Genomic DNA, 23,117 nt, shown 5'->3' on the forward strand with positions numbered 1-23,117 from the left:
CAATTATGGAAGTTATAAAGACTTCAGTAAAGGATTTTATTGTTCCTTAAAACCGCTGTAGTCCAATTTTATCGTCTCGCCCGTTCCCGTCTCTCTTTCCCCTGAGCGGGGCGCAGGCAGGATAGATGACTGTACGGTGGATCAATTTGTTGACTGTTGTCAGAACTGATATTGTCAGACAGTACAGGCTCACAGCCTCCTAAATTCTATTGCTCCATAAATTAAACTTACTGCTCCGTCTCATAAAACGTTGAATATACAGTTACCCCAGGACACAGCTGAGCCGTGCGAGACGGTGCACGGAGCTGGAATTTTATTCCTTTTTTGTTCCAAGCTAAGTGATTCTAAACAAAATCATCAAATTTATGACTTGACAGAAGGAACTGCGCTGGAATATATCACTAGAGTACAGAAACCTTTATATCATACACCTGTGCAGGGCATGGACTGGTACAACGTTCACTGCACTTGTGGTGTTGCAGATTGTGGAGTTTTACGTCACGACGGAACCCTTTCAGATGAATGTATCCTTCCTACGTGTAATAGAAGCTGTCTATATAAGTCAAGGTGTCCATTGCCTGGGGAGATAAAGTGCCTGGCCTCATATTTTCTGTAGACAAATAGTTGAAGTGTATATTCCGCCTAAAAACAAAAGTTTGTTGTTTTTTTTAAAGAGAAGGGGATTAAAACTCATTGATCCTTTGTGAGATTTTGAGCATTAGATAGTATAAGACCTCCCAGCTGTTCTGATTTCCGCCAATAGAATGGGGTGGGGCTTTTTCTGAAATGGGAGGGGCTTGGATGTTTTGAGGCGGCTCAGGGCGGGATTATGGCTGGTCAGGGGTGGGGCTTAATGTGTTCTGATTCTGCATGTATAAATGTTGGTAGATCAGTGACGTCAGATTTAGCTTAACTGTTTGTTTTCTTTCTTGTCGTTTCACAGCCCAACGGTAGCAGCCAAGGCAAGGTGCACAATCCATTCCTTCCTACTCCGATGTTGCCACCGCCTCCTCCGCCACCCATGGCAAGGCCCGTGCCTCTGCCCGTGCCAGACACAAAGCCTCCAACTACGTCTACAGAAGGAGGAGCCACATCTCCCACTTCACCGAGTAAGTGATACGCGTGACTTCCCGCTACATTGTATCACTGTGCTGTAATATTATAATCACACAGTAACATCACTATAGATTCCTGTGCAGTAAGTGATTCGTGTGACTGGGGATATCAGTGCTTCCCGCTACATTGTATCAGTGTGCTGTAATATTATAATCAGACAGTAACATCACTATAGATTCCTGTGCAGTAAGTGATTCGTGTGACTGGGGATATCAGTGCTTCCCGCTACATTGTATCACTGTGCTGTAATATTATAATCAGACAGTAACATCACTATAGATTCCTGTGCAGTAAGTGATACGTGTGACTGGGGATATCAGTGCTTCCCGCTACATTGTATCACTGTGCTGTAATATTATAATCAGACAGTAGCATCCCTATAGATTCCTGTGCAGTAAGTGATACGAGTGACTGGGGATATCAGTGTTTACCGCTACATTGTATCACTGTGCTGTAATATTATAATCAGACAGTAACATCCCTATAGATTCCTGTGCAGTAAGTGATACATGTGACTGGGGATATCAGTGCTTCCTGCTACATTGTATCACTGTGCTGTAATATTATAATCAGACAGTAACATCCCTATAGATTCCTGTGCAGTAAGTGATATGTGTCACTGAGGATATCAGTGCTTCCTGCTACATTGTATCACTGTGCTGTAATATTATAATCAGACAGTAACATCCCTATAGATTCCTGTGCAGTAAGTGATACGTGTGACTGGGGATATCAGTGCTTCCTGCTACATTGTATCACTGTGTTGTAATATTATTATCAGACAGTAACATCCCTATAGATTCCTGTGCAGTAAGTGATACATGTGACTGGGGATATCAGTGCCTCCCGCTACATTGTATCAGTGTGCTGTAATATTATATTCAGACAGTAACATCCTTATAGATTCCTGTGCAGTAAGTGATACATGTGACTGGGGATATCAGTGCTTCCTGCTACATTGTATCACTGTGCTGTAATATTATAATCAGACAGTAACATCCCTATAGATTCCTGTGCAGTAAGTGATACGTGTGACTGGGGATATCAGTGCTTCCTGCTACATTGTATCACTGTGTTGTAATATTATTATCAGACAGTAACATCCCTATAGATTCCTGTGCAGTAAGTGATACATGTGACTGGGGATATCAGTGCCTCCCGCTACATTGTATCAGTGTGCTGTAATATTATATTCAGACAGTAACATCCTTTTAGATTCCTGTGCAGTAAGTGATACATGTGACTGGGGATATCAGTGCGTCCCGCTACATTGTATCACTGTGCTGTAATATTATTATCAGACAGTAACATCCCTATATAGATGTAAGCACTTGACAATATAAGCTTATTTTCCTTCACTGGCGGTTGGAACCGTCCCGTCACCGAAATCTTACAAAACTAGTCATGTGATATCTGTGAGAGCGATTTTTGTTTTGTTAAAATACAAATGGAACGCAGCAGGCAAGGGTAAGATGTGTGAACCAGGGGACATTCATGAAAACTGGAGCACAGGAAAATTATATTCTGATTTTCATTTTCTAGTACAGTTGTAAGCGAATATCTAAATGGTTGTTACGAATTATGCACCAGGTTTCTTAAATGTACCCAGATACAGTTCTTGTTCATCTCACATATCTTCTTACAACTTTTTAGGTCACTTTTTTTTTTTAAACAACATTACCCCTTCAAAACACCACGCCAATAAATATCCTTCATTTATAAGTGTTCTGTAATAAAGAAACACAATTGTAGTTTTACAAGGGATCACATATGCTGTGTTATAGATTCTGCAGCACCTTATATCTTCACAAAGCTGCTTGGTGGCTTCTAATATCCTTATAATCTACAGTATACTATCCGATATAGCCAAACTCTCTCTCTCTTATGCTATAGCGTAGTACTTATTTTTTACTATCATCTAATGTAAAGCAGCAGAAAAAGCATTTTTGCAGCATCTGCAAATGTAAATATATATATATTAGTCCCATGCTATGATTGACAGTGTAACAAACACATTTTATGTATCTCACTATCTTAGTCCCTCTGCAGTTGTTCAGTAGTTACCGATAGTAGAACACAAGGATTAACCCATTCTCAGAGCCTTATCTGAAACTACCTTTAAGATACATTCTGTAAATCTCCAGCCAGTGGCTCTTGCAGCCTGTATGGGCCCAACACAAACACACTAACTACAAACATCTGACAGGTCTTTCAGACAATACAGTAAGATGATGACTATAATTTGACATTTGCGCGGTCATCTTCCAACCACTCGCCTAGGATGTGGCCAATTGCCGAATAATTGGAGAGTTCCAATGACGCACTCTAGAATTATAGGTTAAATGGTCCACTAGTGTCCATTGTATCAATATTATCTCATTACTACCATGAATATGAAGAAGATCACCTGGTGAATGTTGTATGAGAGTGTTTGTGGGATCGGACAGGTGGGGAATAACTCCCGAAATTCTGTGCGAGTTCTCTGCCAGTCAGGCTGAAACTTAGCGTCCGGCGTCTCCACTCACATCATTTATTTAAGAGCTTCCAAAAAAAATCAACACTTTCATATTCTCCTTGTAACGCATCCTGAATTTATCATCAAAAATAGCTCAGTTTAGACTCCTAGCCGGGTGATCATAAAGGCAAACACTGAATGTGTAGGGAAAATGTTCTTTTTGTTATATAAGAAATACAATTTCACTTATTCTTACTAGACATTGGGGAACAGCAATGTAGATATACATGTGTACTGTTTGTTTACGGTCGTATATTGCTCATAATACTCTACAATAGGGATATTATGTGTAAACCAAAGGTCCTTAACCCTTAAATCAGCCCAGTACCGTAGGTGTCACCTACAGGACCCAAAACATGAGTTTTGAATTATAGATATTACTTCGATTACTGTTATTGTTGATTTTTGTTACTTTTACACTAAAGTATGTAACATATGCTAGTAAGTAGTTTAAAAGGAGGATACATGGATGAGGACACATGGTTAAAGGACCAATAACCCAAAAATCAGGTGATTGGATCTTGTAAAAAAAAAAACGTCAAAAAGAAGGCTGTTATGACATCACCGGTCCCACCCCTTTGTATCAATCAACCAATCCACAGAGTCCGTTCTGAAAAGCAAGTCTGCCTAGCTGTCAATCATTCTCTGCCTGATTAGTTAGAGAAGCCCCTCCCTCCTCTCCTGCTGCAGCGGATGAAGAGAGAGCATGACGGACATATTTATGTATAAACAGTTCTTGTATATTATTATTCTTAACCTCAGTCATACTCAGCCTTTATATATATAAATGTTAAATAACGGCTCTACTTCCTCTTTGAGATCCTCTGATTTAAACAATTGACTGCTCCCAAAAAGTGAGTTTTGCTTGTACTGACCAGAGATGGAGGGAAAGTGGTACAAAGAAAACTGTTCTGGACACTTGGGTAAACTTAAGTGTATAAAATACATGTGTGTCTATGCATATGTCTACATACGTGTGCATGTACACACACACATCTAAATATATATATATATAATGGCCTGAACCAGTGACATCACTGCGTGTGGGCAGCAGATACTGTATAGAGGCTGTTCCATAAGATATATACGTTATCACACAATATAACTGGGGTCCGGCATTCCACCCAATCCGGCGGCCCCCCATGTCTGCCGCAGTCGGTGATGCTCTCTTCACTCCTGCCAAGGCAGGCTCTTTTCTTCCAGGCAGTGTTTTGGCGACCGATTCGCTGGATTGGGTGGAACTCAGGACTCCAAGTAAGTAATATTCTGTGATCATTTATAAGTTGTGAGTAGAGTTATCCTATAAACAGAGTTTTGGTTTTACTGACTCTCACACTCCGTATCATGGAGAATATTCTGCTTTATACTTTATTTAACGTCTCAGGATGAGGATAAGGCAGCGTATTACAGAGGGTACCGATGTGTATAATAACAGAGATACCCGGTATAATCCTGAAGCTCAGCCCTAATCACCGGATCACAGTCCAGTTTGGCCACACACGTAACTTCGGCACTAGAACTGCGCCGTCGGATCTCTTCCGGCATCGGTCAGTAGATCACCACACACAGACCTATAGAGATCATCTACGGTTGTCAAATGGTGATCTGAGCTCTTTGGATTGGATCATTACAGGGCATGAGGGTGGTTTTTATATTGCACACGAGCCAGTCGCCCGCTATCGGCGCAGATATGGCAGAACGCTGTTAAACATAATTGTTTTCTTATGACATGACCGGTAAAATACCCTTGGTGGGTGGGGTAATTATTTTTAATTTGGAGTATATAGATCTCTGTAAATAAAAAAAAAAAAGAAATTACTACTAAATACACTGATAAAAATGATTGTTAAATAGCTAACCGTCAATCTTACCTGTACTTTTATTAACTGTACCTTTTCCCCTCTTGCCCTTCTGCACCCACTTCCAGAACAGACAGGATTGCTCGGCTCAGCAGGTAGGGGACCTACACTTTAGATTTCTTTAAATATTTACCATATCAGACTATGCTTTAATACAGTTTGGGTGTTTATGACATGGTTTGGTGATCCCTATTTTTACCACCTTCCATCACGGTCCGCTGAACGCAACCCACGTAGATTTAAAACCGCTCATCACTGTGTACCAGAAATCATCCCTGTCTTACTTACCGTACGTTGATGCTTGTTCATTACTGTTTAATGTCAGGAGACGGCACATTTTTGTACACTATACGCTGTTGTTTTCCTAATTTCATTCCCCCAATCGGTCTACAGAGTAAATTGCATCATTATAATTTGCTGCTGAGTTGCCACATTTTGCAGGAGTGGGCTACGGAGCCGCGCCGGGGCCGTGCTGCGTCAAACAACACGGAAATGGTTTCCCTGGCTATGAATAAGTTATGGTTATGAGAGTGAAGTGCGCTTCGTCTGAGGACAGGAAGCTCTTGAAGTAGCAGACGATAAAAGACCATTGCTGGGTCTCCCGTACATTAGTTTTATGATTTTATTCCCAAAGGGCCCATCCAGCATTCACCCAGTGTGATATCGCCCCTGTCTTTCAGGTTCTTCCCCGTGTTCAGGTAGAGCGGTACAGAAAGATTTGGCACTAGCTGTCGGGAGTATACAGTATCTCTTCATAACAGAGACACGGACCATATTAGTCTTATTGAGAAGAAACCTTATAGCATATTGGATTACAGATGATAAGGTTTCTGCTTTGGTCCATAGTGAACCCAAACAGACTTACATTCATTTCGAGACACAGTTTAGATTGCTCGGAAAAGTCGGTTACGTTTATAATGTTCTGTTATAACTACTCTATTGATTTAAATTATCACTAAACCTATCCTACAAGTTGGATTATATCAAGTTGCTGCTAATAACATTCACAAATATATATGCAAAGGTTTCAGGAGCTTAACAGAACTGAAGATATTTGAGATACAATTGTGAATGGGGAGGTTTATTCCCCTAAGCCCAGCAGACTTCCTGCCAGTAATTCTACGGTTGAAAAAAAATTGCTGATAACAGAGAGTAGCAGCTCACACTACCTTACAGGGAACGTTTAAACATAATTTTAAATCTCTCAAATTCTGCCAAGCTACGGGAAATGTTACACATATGTGCGTGAACAAGATATGTATGGTGTTAGTCATACGTAATTAAGTAAATGCCTCCCTTATTAATTGGCACGACTCATTCACACTTTCTATAATCACTTATAATAATTACAAAACGGGCAGACGACATTTTGAAGAATAAATCTAATTAACAGTATACCTAAATCTCCAGGGCGCCTCTCTATATAGTACAGGCACCCGTAGATCCAGAATTATATATCAGTCATTGCATCTGACAAATGTTCATTTTCTCCCCCACTTAAGAATTTCCACTTTCCTTAAATTCTTAATCAGTTAAAACATTGTACTAATTATTATTAAGACTCGCTGCTTTTGCTCGAAGGAGTGAAATATTGTCGATGGTTCAGAAATAAGACTGAAATGATGTCGAGCACCAACGTCGCATGATACCGACAGCTCATTTAATGATATTTACAAGCTCACTTAAGTTCTATTTCATAATTAAATAAGAGACTAAGATGCGATAATTCGCCATCATTGCTTACCCATTTAATTATCCCTGAACCGAGCGCAGACATTTGCCAGCAGACAGCTACTGGAAGGAAGCTTGTGGTCACATTTAAGTCTTCTCTGTTGTGTGTAAATGTATCGACACCTTGAACTCTCAGATCTGTTCTGTTAAAGAACCAATTAAATCTTCCTACCAGGGGCAGAGATTTGTAAGCGCTGATATTCCTGGTAACACCATTCTTGTTTGGCCGTTTTGTTAACGTCCTCAGACATAAATACAGTGAATTGTTATTGAAGAGACTTACACACTCCCGTCTAATTTCTCTACAATAAAATCACACAACAAGAGTTGTTTAATTACTTTAAAGGCTCATCTTAGTAATTGCTGCTACTGCAGACCTGTCCCTTTATATTTACCCACAAGGTGAGATCTATGTTCTGGAGCTAATTGAATATCATCATCATCATCATCTATTTATATAGCGCTACTAATTCTGCAGCGCTGTACAGAGAACTCACTCACATCAGTCCCTGCCCCATAAGAGCTTACAATCTAAATTCCCTAATACACAGAGACACAGACTAGGGTCAATTTTGATAGCAGCTAACTAACCTACTAGTATGTTTTTGGGATGTGGGAGGAAACCAGAGCACGCGGAGGAAACCCACGCAAACACAGGGAGAACATACAAACTCCACACAGATAAGGCCATGGTCGGGAATCGAACTCATGACTCCAGTGCTGTGAGGCAGAAGTGCTAACCACTGAGCCACCGTGCTGCCCAATATATGCCCCAGAATGCCAAAAATTGAGCAAACAAATTTAATAAAGTAGTTTAGAATATATATATTATATATAAGAGGTATAAAATGTGAATACACAGGGGAACGAGGTGGAACAGACAAAAAGACAGGACGAGAGAGGATCCTGTTCGTGAGAGCCAACAATCTAATTTGGAGAACCTTGACAGAAATATAGGCAATTCACAAATAACCTTGTTTTCCTACAGACCGCCCCTGGCATTAACCTTAAATTGCCAGGGTGAACACGGGGTTAACGTGTCTGATATATTCACATAATTACCGGAGAGCATTAATTATTTACTTTCCATATAATGTGTTTCCTGATAACGAGTGCCTATATAAGCAGCCAGTGCGGTCTTTGTCTAACCAAGATCTTTTTAATGCGGTTTTGCACATTCCCATGCTTTTCATATATTATTTTACTAAATACATTTATGTCTTCATGAGGACAGACAGTGCAACTTATTCAGATACAAACCATCTCCGTTACACTCTCCGCATCGGATGCCGTTACATTCAGAGAACAGCTTCCTGTCCTATCCCAGGATGACGGAAATACATTTTATCTGCTTATATAACTACATTGCTGAAAAGCACAGCATAAAAACTAAATATAATAAGCAAAGTGCGTATTACAAGTTGAGTGTACAAGTCAGTAACCGCCATCACAGGTGGATGGTCCCTTTAGTTAAGGATGCGGAGATGATGATTGGCTTCTTGCTTCTCTGTCCTCCTCACTGGTTCTGACATAGACTTCAGGAATTTACACCTTCATTTGTGAAGTGGGCGGAATCCATTATTCTAGGGGTCTTACGGCATCCAATCCTGTCTAGTATCTGAGATGGGCTCCACCCACTTTACAAGCTTCCCGGCAACGATGCCTGGAGAACGTACATATTCAGGGTCCCACCTTTAGGATATAGAAATGGTGGATAATAATAGCCCCCTTTTATTGGGTTAGTAATGTCTAGGCTGGTGGTCTGCCATTGAGCATATGTTCATTGAGGTGGAAATTCAACGTCATTTGCATTGGTTATATTATAATGTTTAGTTCTTTTGATTTTTTTTAGTGGTTTAAATTTGACCTTAATTCCGATTGCACAAACCTCTCTATAGGCAATTTTTGGGACAGACAGAAGAAAATATACATATTAATAGTTTTCAAAGTTTCTTATATAAGTTGTTTTTTTCTTATATCTCCAATCTGGACTCTTAAGTGGAATTTAGTTGTCCTAAAAAGTTGCTGATAACATTCACAAACATATGGAAAAGTTTCAGCAGCTAATCACAAATTATTTTTGAGATAAATCTGTGATTGCGACTGGTGATACTTTCCAGATTTCCTGTCAGTAAAACTATTGAGGGAATATCCTGCCCTCTCTAGGTACTTTTTGCAGGAAGTAGCTGATAGCAGAGAACAATAGCATGCATTCAGCAGCATAGTAAATTTAAATAGAATGTCAAACATCTCATCTTCTGTCAAGTACGTGTGTGTGTGTGTGCATGTATGTGTGTGTGTGCACACGTGCGTGTATGTGTGTGTTTATGTGTGTGCACACGTGGGTGTATGTGTGTGTGTGTATGTGTGCGCTCACCTAATGGCTCCCTCATCATTGTAGACTACATGGATCACCTCTAGTAAATTGCAAAACATGTTAATCACTTCCTAGGGATGTGTCAGGATAGCTTACACAATGTAAATGAATGAGCTTGTGGTCTTGCTCCAATTCTATTTGCAGGAGAGTTCAGCTGTAATATAATTATTACAGTACTTTAGTCATTTCATGACTTGCCGGCTACAGAATAATTTCCATTGGCTTGGACCAGCTCCAGCTTTTGCAATTAAGCTTTGGATCTTAAATTGATTCTACTTTCTTCCCTCGACTGTGCAAACAATGTGCAGAATTCACAAAGACCCACAAGACCCTTTCCCCTTACGAGTGCATTAAAAAACTAGGCACAAAATGTAACATTTTTAAAAAATTTAGCCTAAATCGGAGCAGTTGGGAGATACGGTTTTCACCGTCATTGTTTATTTGAAATGTGCCATAAAACTCTGCAGCCGCAGACAGTTGGTATATCAAATCATACATAATAACAATTCATACAAAAAAGCAGAACAAGTACATAAAGAGGTTTACAATCCTCCCGATTGTAATATGAGGACACGGATAGGAGTTCATTTCAAATAGCAAAGCAGCGCCTGATCGCTATTTGGCTGATACAGTGACTTAAGCTGTCATGACCTTGTATTTCTGTTACCTAGAGGACTGCAAGGCAGTCACTCAGATTTATGTTTCCCCAAAGGCATTGGACAAAGTGTATGCGTAATATATTAAATTACGTAGAAGTATGTACCTTTATTTATGGTATCTTATTCAGATTTATATCCAATTGTGGGTTTAATAGCTCTTTAAATTCTGATACGGCAGTGTTGTGGGTATAGTCAGAATATCAGTAGACACCTAATATTTGTTTTAAAATGGTGAAAATACATAAATACATTGCTGAATACACTATAGGTGTTAATATGTGCAGAAATCAGTATATACCCTATCTAATGGGGAGACTCAATTCAGCGTGGTTGCGCCAATGTTGAAGATGGAATCTCTGCTCATTTTTTCTCACACCTCATAGAGGTGAATTGAATATAGCAGAGGTGCAACAATTTTGGCCATACAATGTTTGAGCTCCAGTTTTGCTGCACTGTTCTCCGCACTGGAGTTGTACATTGAATTTGTAAATTCCGCATGTCGTGAAATTTATAGTCTGTAAGTAGAGCTGATGTGATGACCAGTGATGGAAGTGGGGGGTATACGGGGGTATGTTATACCGCCACTTCTCCTACTGCTACATTGTAACACTATCACATTACAGTCACTAACATTATATATATATATATACACACAGTGGTGGAAGTGGGGGTATACGGGGGTATGTTATACCGCCACTTCTCCTACTGCTACATTGTAACACTATCACATTACAGTCACTTACATTATATATATATATATATATATATATACACACAGTGATGGAAGTGGGGGGTATACGGGGGTATGTTATACCGCCACTTGTCCTACTGCTACATTGTAACACTATCACATTACAGTCACTAACATTATATATATATATATATATATATATACATACAGTGATGGAAGTGGGGGGTATACGGGGGTATGTTATACCGCCACCTCTCCTACTGCTACATTGTAACACTATCACATTACAGTCACTAACATTATATATATATATATATATATATATATATATATATATATACACACAGTGATGGAAGTGGGGGGTATACGGGGGTATGTTATACCGCCACCTCTCCTACTGCTACATTGTAACACTATCACATTACAGTCACTTACATTATATATATATATATATATATATAAACACAATGAGGGTGTACGCCACTTGTCATACTGCCTTCATTCTCAATTTCCACTACAGCGATGACTGTATCAGTACATTCTGCTTTGCATTGTGGATGGAGTAGAATTCCATTTGTTCAGAACAAAACTCTGCTCCTAAATTCTGGTCGTGTGTAGTTTAGTTGCCAACTGCAGTATTTCCATAACGAAGAATTGAAACATTAACACCTAAATGGTACAAAACCTTTTGTATGCTATGAAAAAGTTTTGTTTTTTACTGACCCAGAGGTACATAGAATCACTATTTATGTTTCCTATATGTATGTTTTGTAACTCGTTAAACCACAACAGTCACAATAACCATGGCATATCCCTGTTTGGAACTAATGACACAAGCTCGTTGCACACACGTGTGAATATTGCAGTAGGACTCTCTCTCTTCTCCAGTAATGTTGGAATGTGAAAGTCGAGTGTATTTGTTACACCGATCTCTTGACTTCTGCCGGACAATTCGTTTTGCAGAATGTAAAACACAACGACTATGTAATGAGAGTAAATCCAGCCAACGTACATATACTGGCGAGCAGATATAATATATCATCCCTAATTGTGCACAATAACTTGACTTGAACATCATGACTAGGAACATGGTAACAATGTTTGTGTCACTTAGAGTTTTGTATTAGAACGCTGTGTTGCTACATTGAAACAATCAATGTTTTTGTTTGTTTGTTTCCGAAACATACAAGATCTTACCCGTCAGTCGATATAACTAATAATACTAAACTGTATTACACTAAATGGTGTTCGGCACTGTGAAATAAAGAATTAGTTTTGTATTTCCCTGTATAAAACGTCGCAGCCCTGGTAGACCTCTGTGTGTGTATTTGTCTGTCTGAAATAGTTCATCGGTCTTCTCTTTAATAACAATTGTAAACTAGCAATAATATATTGATTACTTTGTAGTGATCTGCATTGTGGTGCGTTATTCTATGTTTGTTTAGTATTAGTATTGCGCTGGTTTGATGGTGTATTTTTGTGTGTTACTGATCTTTGTGTCCTTTTCACCTACAGCCTACTCAACACCCAGCACTTCTCCTGCAAACCGATTTGTGAGTGTTGGCCCACGAGATCCAAGCTTTGTAAATATCCCACAACAGACTCAGGTGAGCGACGAAATGAGTTCTCCCTTTTACCAGACGTTAAGCTGAGGAGTTTTGTATTGTGATGTTTAAGTTAATAATTAAGAGGGCGGTACGGTTCACTAAAAATCATATACTATTGGATTGGTTCCAAGTAAGGGAACATCTATAAAAAGTATCATTGGGACAAAGATGATTTATGTTCAAACATTCTGTGGGGCAATTTATTTGTTACACTGTCACCTGCACAAAAAAAATATGTTTTCTCAAAGTGCCCCTCCTCCTTGCCCCTCTGTAATACAGTACTAGCAAATTCAATTTCCCTCACCCCCTGGAAATGGGAGTAATACAGTACTAGCACAAATGGGAGTAATACAGTACTAGCACAGATGGGAGTAATACAGTACTAGCACAAATGGGAGTAATACAGTACTAGCACAGATGGGAGTAATACAGTACTAGCACAAATGGGAGTAATACAGTACTAGCACAAATGGAAGTAATACAGTACTAGCACAAATGGGAGTAATACAGTACTAGCACAGATGGGAGTAATACAGTACTAGCACAAATGGGAGTAATACAGTACTAGCACAAATGGAAGTAATACAGTACTAGCACAAATGGGAGTAATACAGTACTAGCACAGATGGGAGTAATACAGTACTAGCACAAATGGGAGTAATACAGTACTAGCAAAAATGGGAGTAATACAGTACTAGCAGAAATGGAAGTAATACAGTACTAGCACAGATGGGAGTAATACAGTACTAGCACAAATGGGAGTAATACAGTACTAGCACAAATGGGAGTAATACAGTACTAGCAAAAATGGGAGTAATACAGTACTAGCAAAAATGGGAGTAATACAGTACTAGCACAGATGGGAGTAATACAGTACTAGCAAAAATGGGAGTAATACAGTACTAGCACAAATGGAAGTAATACAGTACTAGCACAGATGGGAGTAATACAGTACTAGCACAAATGGGAGAAATACAGTACTAGCACAGATGGGAGTAATACAGTACTAGCACAAATGGGAGTAATACAGTACTAGCACAAATTGGAGTAATACAGTACTAGCACAGATGGGAGTAATACAGTACTAGCACAGATGGGAGTAATACAGTACTAGCACAAATGGGAGTAATACAGTACTTGCACAAATGGAAGTAATACAGTACTAGCAAAAATGGGAGTAATACAGTACTAACACAAATGGAAGTAATACAGTACTAGCACAGATGGGAGTAATACAGTACTAGCACAGATGGGAGTAATACAGTACTAGCATAAATGGGAGTAATACAGTACTAGCACAAATGGGAGTAATACAGTACTAGCACAGATGGGAGTTATACAGTACTAGCACAAATGGGAGTAATACAGTACTAGCACAGATGGGAGTAATACAGTACTAGCAAAAATGGGAGTAATACAGTACTAGCACAAATGGGAGTAATACAGTACTAACACAAATGGGAGTAATACAGTACTAGCACAAATGGGAGTACTAGCACAAATGGGAGTAATACAGTACTAACACAAATGGGAGTAATACAGTACTAGCACAAATGGGAGTACTAGCACAAATGGGAGTAATACAGTACTAGCAAATTAAATTTCGCTCGTCCCCATGAAATGGAAGCAGATGGGGGAGGGGGGAGCAGGAGAACCAATCACAAGCCTTTGGCTACAGATGAGTGTTCATATCCAACAGTGATAAACGCCAACTTTTGCCTCTGTACCGATTTCCATAATTGTCTCCCACTACATTTTACATTCAAGTTGATCCAATAGGAAATTGCATCATTTTTGACATTGGTATGTAAGATTGTTTTATTACCCCACTGACAGCTATTCCTCACTGTTATATGCCATTTGAAACTATTTTTTTTAGTCATTTCCCCATTCTACCAACTCAAACTAGTCCTACGTACTACAAGTGTCCTGACTTCTACAGATGATTAAGCAACATATTGATAATGACTCCTCTTCAGTTTCAACTCTTAATACTCGCTGCCGATCATGTTTCCCTTCCGTTATTTTATATAGTCTGATTTCTTTCTGCTTGTGTCCGAGTTACGGGCCCTCAACCTCTCTGTTATTCTATTTAAAACCGAACAACTATTTGCACTATTTGAAGAATTGCTGAACTCGACACCGGCTCAGCGTTTTGACGTAAAGCCACAGCTGTGGATTTGGAGCCCTCGTAAATCATTTGATTTAGAATCTAATGGACAGCGCCTGCACATCCTGTTATAGCCTCTTAAAGAGTACCTGTTGTTCTCTCACACCGGAGGCGGCCATTTTGTGGAGTAAAGCTATACCACGGAGCAGGCAGACTACCAATTTACTAGAAGCCACTGACCTCACTGAGGCATGGGAATGTTTTAATTATTCCTACCCAACTCTACAATGTCCCATGAAGACCTAGGGATAGATATGCTAAAACTTCCGAAAAGCCATAGTGGAGGTGTTGCCCATAGCAACCAATCAGATTCCAGGTATCATGAATGTACTGGACAAATGATAGCTAGAATCTGATTGGCTGCTATGGGCAATGCTTTCATCTGCCCAACTATCTGTGATTTATAGAGAAATGAAAGAGGTTTTGTTTTCACTGAATTTCATAGAACTGTTCAGTAAAACATATTGGGCCTGAGTCATTAAGGAATGTAAGGCAAAAAAATTAATAACTTTCTCCTGGACAAAACCATGTTACAATACAAGGGGTGCAAATTAGTTTATTATTTTGCACATTTCCATGTAGCACACACATACTTGATAGGTTTATTTTTACACTGAAATATAAAGTTAATCTAGGACATGCCCTACCCCAACTATAAATCTGTCCCCACATTTTAAATGTACCCCCGCCCCCCCTCCAATGCAACATGGTTTTGCCAAGTTGCAAAGGTTTTTTTTGTTTTACTTTCCTTAATGAATCGGGGTCATTATGGGCATATGTTTTTAATTTTGTATTTGCATTTACTAACATGAGTTGAATCTGTATACTTACTGCTTGCTTTAGTGAGGTGCATCAGTTTTAAACAAAGCGTCTCAATAGCACGGGAGCAACTTGTTTTAATCTGCAAAAAATGACACATGCTTTCATAGTACTTTAAGTATCAGTTAGTCATTCCGGAATCTCATCATGCATCGTAATAAAAATTCTTGCAGCTTACTCAACCGAAATATATGTGTTTATTTTTTACTGGGAACAGGTTGACTAGATTGTAAAGGTCTCGTTCACAGTGGCTGGTGGTGTTTTTAGTACTGATTTAACAGGAAACCGTTCTTGATACATTGTAAAAGTTAATGCAGAAATAAGAAGTGATTGGTTGCAATATCATTGGGGTGCAGTACATTCTAACAGCCTATAGGACATAGGAAAATCGAGGGGGGGGGCCTAGTGCCTGGAAACCCCCCTCCAAGCCTGGGGCACTGTATAATTGAGGTGGCTGGACCCTGCCCCCGCCTCACACAGAACTGCTTGAAAAGAGAGAGCTGCGTGCACCTAACAGTAGTGCACGCAGCATTGCCCATGTATATTATGGGGATAGGAAGAGTTGGAGAGCAGCCAAGCACTGTCTAAGATTATAGCCACGCCCCCATGCATGCTGGTCACGCCCACTGGTGGCATGGTGTGGAAACCCCTCTCTACAAATCCTGTGTTTGCCCCTGTATATGCATTAAAAGTGGTGGGTAGTATTAACATTAATAAATTGTTACATTCAGTTATGTTTAAATTACATCACATAAAAGGTACAACATACAAATGCAGATGCTTCTAGAAGCATATTACATTACATAATACATTATTACAATTTGCATTTCAGTCTATAGGAGCCGTTTTCTCTGGGTGGTCGGCTTGTATGATCCCCGTTACTGTTATTTACTGTCACTTTGTGAATCTGACTTTGATTTATACTATATTGCTATTTGAGCCAGTTAATCTACCGCTCCTGTATTGTTACATGGCTAAATTCATATAGTGAGGGCTATGGCGCAGTATTCGCAAAGCCCTTTATCTAAGGCTAAAGCCAGGTATGCCCTTGATATCTGATCCATGTGTGTGCGCTCCAGAAATCCAGCCCAGGACATGGGAGAGAGGGACAAAATGATCATGTTCGGGAGGAGATAATTTAGCCAGTGGATTATAATGCCTCCATGTTGCGTCCTTCTAGATTTGGGACAACAGCATCCTATAGACATAATCTGAGACAGACTAAAGGTAACCCCAGTGTGGCACCAAGTTGGATCAATCAGTAAACAAAGTTGGAAAGTCAGATGGGGTATATTAAGCTATACAAGTAGTGGATCTGTAAAACTTGTTTCTGTTTTTAAAAGGGAAATCCACATAGTTGTAATTTTCTGGTTCCTGTCCAGCGATTGTAATTAGCTTTACTGTTCTGTGGCAGAAAAATAAACACATATTAAAGTTGTTTTTAGCCTATCTACTTGTAAACTGGGGATTTCAGCGTATAAGATTTCAATATGGTTCACAAACCCCGGCCTGCCATCCCTTTAACTACAACAGATCTTGTCAGGTTTCACAACTATTGTTACTTTTTTTTACAATGTAGCAACTGATGTTGCTGAACAGAAGCATCTCAGCTATAAGGGCTGGTACGCTGGCATTAATTATACACATACAAAGTGCAATTATAACGCCCCATCAATGTAAGCGACTGGCTGGCGATTGGACCTGCGCTCCCGCACTCCACAAGAAGCGTTTACTTTGCTTCCCTTTGCAGTAATTTTCGCCTGCTGCTTCACAAGCGTTAATGCTCGGTAAAATACAAAGGAGCTAGGGGAGGGCCCCTTACATACATAGATAGATAACAGGGCAAGCCGACAATTCCTTCGTGAAGGACGGACCCTGACCGGCTGCGTTTCGGGGGTGTTTCATGCTGAAATAGTTAAAGTGCTCCTTTGTAGCTGCTCTCCTGCAGCCCGGCGTAGCATCCATCACACATCCATAACAGATAATGGTATATCACATTAGTCTGCTCTGTTACTGCATCAGCATGGCCGATCAATATATTGACCCCCGGTCTGTCAGAGTGCTCGGTACAGTAATTGTTACAAGAGAAGAATGAAGAGCAAGAAGTGTCCAAATGATGCAAAATTAATAAGTAAAATAAAGCAGTTGGTTCTGTCCCTTCTTTGCTCCTGCACCGTGATGTGTTTACCCTGCAGAGGACACCGTGTAGGAGTTAATCAGCTGAGTGTACATTATTTATGGCCAGGGCTTGGGAGAAGGAGAAGTCTTCTTGAAAGCATTGATCCAGCCCAGGTGATCCAAGTCCTCCACACGGTTTGTATCCTTCCCCCCCCCCATCATCTGCCTGAGCGGCCTCAGAGTTCAATCAAATCACATTTGTTTGACTGGCAGCTCAGAGATCATCCTGCCAATACGATTGATTCCCCCTTTTTTTATTTTTTTATTTCCTGTTGCAAGAGATGTGCATAGAAACATTAATCACTGGCGGGCAACTCTGGAGGAATGTTCAGGCCGATATACAGAAAACAATGCTCATTTTTTTAGATATTCTGACTTAAGGAGCCCCTGTCTGCTACACCCAGTGGTGACGGCGAGTTTTGTGGGATGAAAAGGATATAAACATACGTCCTGACTGCAGGTCCTTGAATCAGGATAGGTGGCCTTTATAGTGTGTGGGCCACATACTCCAGGGAGTGAGACTTGGCTGCCCATTCATTGCCACGCGCACCCGTTCACTGCCGTTTTGCCACGCAGAGCAGCCGTGATAGGGACTTTACCTCGCAAGTTTGCGAGTGGCAGGGCAGTCGGTGCCGACGCTTAAATCGAAACAGTTGGGAGGTATGCGTCGATGAGAGCGTAGCCTATCAATTCACTAGGAAAATTTATGGTCAGGTACGTCCTGGTCAATGTAGCCGATCAATTGACTAGCAGCCAGCGACCTCGTGGAGCCTTAAAAATAAAAATAATGACATTTCACCAATGGGGCTACAAGAACTGCATTTTTCACCTATAGCTATGGAGAGAGTTGTAGTTTTTTGCATAAAATTTAAATATGTTACTCATATATACTTAATAACTGCTAAATAGTCAAAATATAAAATACAGTTCGTGGCTTAACTCAACTTCCGAGGGATGTGGCATCCCCCAGCTGAATGAGTACTATAGTCCACCTTTTTATTTGTTTTATTGTAATCAGATATGGTTTACACCAAAGGAACCACCACATAAAATACAACACATACTAAATATTTATTAGTGGTTTATAATAATGTACCTATAATGTCCTGGGTACTGCACAGATGATAGTACTGGGTAGAGGATAGTACTGGGTAGAGGATAGTACTGCACAGAGGATAGTACTGCACAGAGGATAGTACTGCACAGAGGATAGTACTGCACAGAGGATAGTACTGAGTAGAGGATAGTACTGCACATAGGATAGTACTGGCTAGAGGATAGTACTGCACAGATGATAGTACTGGGTAGAGGATAGTACTGGGTAGATGATAGTACTGGGTAGAGGATAGTACTGGGTAGAGGATAGTACTGCACAGAGGACAGTACTGCACAGAGGACAGTACTGCACAGAGGATAATACGGGGTAGAGGATAGTACTGGGTAGAGGATAGTACTGGGTAGAGTATAGTACTGCACAGAGAATAGTACTGCACAGAGGATAGTACTGCACAGAGGATAGTACTGCACAGAGGATAGTACTGGGTAGAGGATAGTACTGGGTAGAGGATAGTACGGGGTAGAGGATAGTACGGGGTAGAGGATAGTACTGGGTAGAGGATAGTACTGCACAGAGGATAGTACTGGGTAGAGGATAGTACTGGGTAGAGGATAGTACTGCACAGAGGATAGTACTATGTAAAGGATAGTACTGAGTAGAGGATAGTACTGCACAGAGGATAGTACTGGGTAGAGGATAGTACTGCACAGAGGATAGTACTGGGTAGAGGATAGTACTGCACAGAGGATAGTACTGCACAGAGGATAGTACTGGGTAGAGGATAGTACTGCACAGAGGATAGTACTGCACAGAGGATAGTACTGGATAGAGGATAGTACTGGATAGAGGATAGTACTGGATAGAGGATAGTACTGCACAGAGGATAGTACTGCACAGATGATAGTACGGGGTAGAGGATAGTACTGCACAGAGGATAGTACTGGGTAGAGGATATTACTGGGTAGAGGATAGTATGGGGTAGAGGATAGTATAGTTTTTGTCTCTCTGTACTGTGCTCTTTCCAGGGAACCTTCTCAGTTCAGAGTCTGGAAGTTTATTGTCAGTCAGTATAATGTGTAAGAAAGCGAATTCCTGGGAGGACTCGTGGAAGCTTGTGTGGTAGAAACTCAGGGATCAAATGCAAATTAGACCCAGCCATAAGCCGCCGCATGTTGTGTCTGCTGCAGCAGGACTTTGAACTTGAATTTCTAAACAGGTTCCTGTAGACAAGCAGTAAAATGTAGCCCCCTGCCCAATTATACCCAAGAATCACTCAGCCAGAACGTGTGTGTGTGTGTGTGTGTGTGTGTGTGTGTGTGTGTGTGTATTAGATTTTTTTATTATTTATTTTATTAACACAAGTAAAAGTTGTGAATGCTGCCTGCTCAATTAGGGTGAAATTAAATCCGTAGACCCCCCACCTCGCTGTATTGTGCTGTTTGCCGGTTCAGCTTTATCGCTCATCGACTTCAAACCATCTCTCGTGGGGTTTACCAGGTTTTGCTCTCCAAATACATTTCTTATGATAATGTCCCATGAAGTATAATATAATGGAGTGTATTGTGTAACCTTTTTGTAAGACAACAATTCGCAGATTTTGTTCAGTATTTTGGGAGTCCAGGCACCAAACACAGTTTTTAATCATTTTCTTTTGGTCGATGTAAGAAAAGAAGAAAATAATTTGCTTTTACCACCAAACTGTTACTTGATATTACAGGGTTCACCAACGCGCTCAGATTTCTGAGCGTAGACGAAAAAAATTAAAGACAAATAAACATGGCTGCCTAGCAACAGAACGCCCCCCACAGAAAAGATTTTTGGCAAAATGTAGGAGATCAGCACCTTCCTTTGTCCATTGCAGACGTTAATGGTGCAGTCTGCGGTGGGATCAGACGTCCTTCATATTGTCTATCTCCAAAAAGCTCACATGTTCTTCATAAAATAAGACAAGCAAAATGTATAGAGGTCCGTCTTGTATTTTCCCTGTAATAAAATGGGGAAAAGCTCTTGGAAGCTGCCTTCTAACCAACATTGTTGATTTAACTTGCATATGGTTGGAAAGGTCGAAATCTCCACTTCCCACCTACAGTTCCTTTATGAAATTGCCTTTGTTTTGGTTGGGGTGGGTTTGGCAGGAGATTTGCTTTCATAAGCCTCGGAGAATTTGAGGTCTCTTTTAAAGAGTGTTAACCCTTTCTCCCAATCTCTACACCCTTCAGATATCTTCTTTTTTTTTTCTTTTTTAATTAACTGGGATCACAAATCTGCATTGTGTTTCTGTTGGGTGGGAGAACTCGGGCATTGGAAAATGAATCGTCAGTGTTTAACAATTTCCTCAAACTTTTTTTTCCCTACGAGCAAATTTCCTCCAAAAAGCCCTCATGAAACAACATCCGCGTAGACCCCGAGAAGAAGAATTAAAATTCTGAGTAGCAGAATGACGGTGGTGAAGATCTAAGCTTGCCAGCCTTTCTTCCCTCGCAATCTCTATCTCCTGTGTGCTTTAATCCCGATAGAACTTCCACTCTGAAGAAAGTCTTGTCCAAGGCTCTGTTTAATGGCCGCAATCTATTTTTTATGAAAAAGCAGGAAACAGCCTGTCCTCAGTAAAAAGATTTACAAAATGTAATCATTGTTGAAATATTCTCTTTGAACTGGCTTGTCCACAGGGGTCTGTGGCTCCCAATACCCTGTTTTCTTAAGAACACTCTTACAAGTTCCTCTTTAAGATCAGGTACTGTGCTTGTGCTCTCTTTGAAGTCCCGAATGAATGAATAGAAAAGCGTAATGAAAAGGGACTGTTGATCAAGCATAAAATACACTTTAAGCCGACAGAATAGCAGCGTTAACACATACTAAGCTGCTTTTAGCTCACCCCCCTCATTCTTTTTTCCCCCCTACCTCCTTACGCTTTCCTGTGCTTTTGTATACAGTGGTATATAGTGTAAAAAGCCTCTGATCTGTGTAGTATGCCACTTCCTAACAAAAAAACATTTCTAAACTACGATTAGGACTCTCGCTTCCCTTCGTCCTTCAATTGTTTGGGGAAGGGGGGGATGCGGGATATGGCGATTGGCTACCAAAGGTGGTATCAACAATTGAATTCGATGATTTTAGAATAAGTGAACTGATATTGACGGAATTTTCAAGCTCATAAATAAAAAGTTAATTTTTCTTTTTTTAAACTGAAAGGAGTTGGATGGTCGGGTTGGTAAGAGAGGTCCACGCCATGTACATCTAAAGTTACCAGGCATAAATTACGTATTAATGTTAAGTACCGGCGACATGATTTGCGGCGATGGAGTTTAAGCATTTGCCTGTGACGTCCCAGTACAGCCAAATGTGATTAGAGCCTCAAATCTTTAGTTTCTTAAACTTCTAATCCACCAGCCCTGGGAGCTTGAAGGCATCAGTCCTGTTTGATTTCTGGGGGCACCTGGGTGGGATAAATTCCAGGTTTCATATATTAGGTGTTCAGTAGACATTACAGAAAAACATTGACTAAAAAGTAACGTTTCCTCTTTAAGGTGTTAGTCTTCTGCATTTCAACCAGCTACTGATGGACGGCTGGGCTGTTCTTTTGCTTTGGTGCTTGGATAATATTTTATCAATTTTTTGCCCCTTAGGGTTATATTATAACTTTCTGGCCAGACCAAACTTCACCCTTTCCTCTATGCATTGTATAAACCAAGAAAACATATTAATACTTGCTACTTTGCGTTCCTGAATTAGTTTTAGTTTTGTTTGTTTTTTGTAGCATTTGGGAATAAATATCTATTATGCAGATGATGCAACTGCAGATTATAGACTAGCAAAAAGTGCCCGTTCCTTGAGGCAAGAAGATAGGAGGAGCATTGCACTTGAGAGCTTACAATCTAATGGGTAATAAAATGAATATAAATCACCTGCTCAGCTATTACACTTGATGACATCATTACTCACGGATTATAATTGTAAAGTAAACTTTAGAATAGTATCTACTGTGGATTTCCACACTATTATTATTACACATATATTATAGTATTGCTATTCTGTATTGTAAAACGCCGACATACCGATACAGCACCTATTATATACCTCCCAAAATTTGCGATATTGGGAGCAATTAAGCTAAACCCAACCACTTTGGCCAATTTTCACAAAAGAAAAATCAGAATGACTGTCAGATATTACGATATCCAAAAACAATTCACCTGAACTTGAGCCACTTAATCTGATCAACATCATGGAATTCTGTGTAGAGATAATTAATTGGGAGAAGGATTCAGTTTGTTAGGGTGGCCATACAAAGGCCAAACTCAGTCAGATTTTTTAATACACGTATAAACCTCAGGTTTT

The 23,117-nt window shown here is 40.1% G+C and overlaps 1 protein-coding gene across 19 annotated transcripts in view; it reads left to right on the forward strand.

The window, feature by feature from the left end:
• NFIA (nuclear factor I A) overlaps positions 1-23,117 on the forward strand; it is a 369,222-nt gene that overhangs the window by 330,426 nt on the left and 15,679 nt on the right. For 9 of the 19 annotated variants that reach the window (XM_075181768.1, XM_075181774.1, XM_075181771.1 and 6 more), the window contains 4 exons: positions 944-1,109; positions 4,816-4,885; positions 5,559-5,585; positions 12,464-12,555. In XM_075181768.1, the coding sequence (XP_075037869.1) occupies positions 944-1,109; positions 4,816-4,885; positions 5,559-5,585; positions 12,464-12,555 (355 nt within the window). The remainder of the gene's footprint in view (positions 1-943; positions 1,110-4,815; positions 4,886-5,558; positions 5,586-12,463; positions 12,556-23,117) is intronic. The other 10 variants (XM_075181780.1, XM_075181782.1, XM_075181784.1 and 7 more) reach the window with 3 other exon arrangements.

This window comes from Mixophyes fleayi, chromosome 8, assembly GCF_038048845.1.
Source record: "Mixophyes fleayi isolate aMixFle1 chromosome 8, aMixFle1.hap1, whole genome shotgun sequence".
NCBI classification, from domain to species: Eukaryota; Metazoa; Chordata; class Amphibia; order Anura; family Limnodynastidae; genus Mixophyes; species Mixophyes fleayi.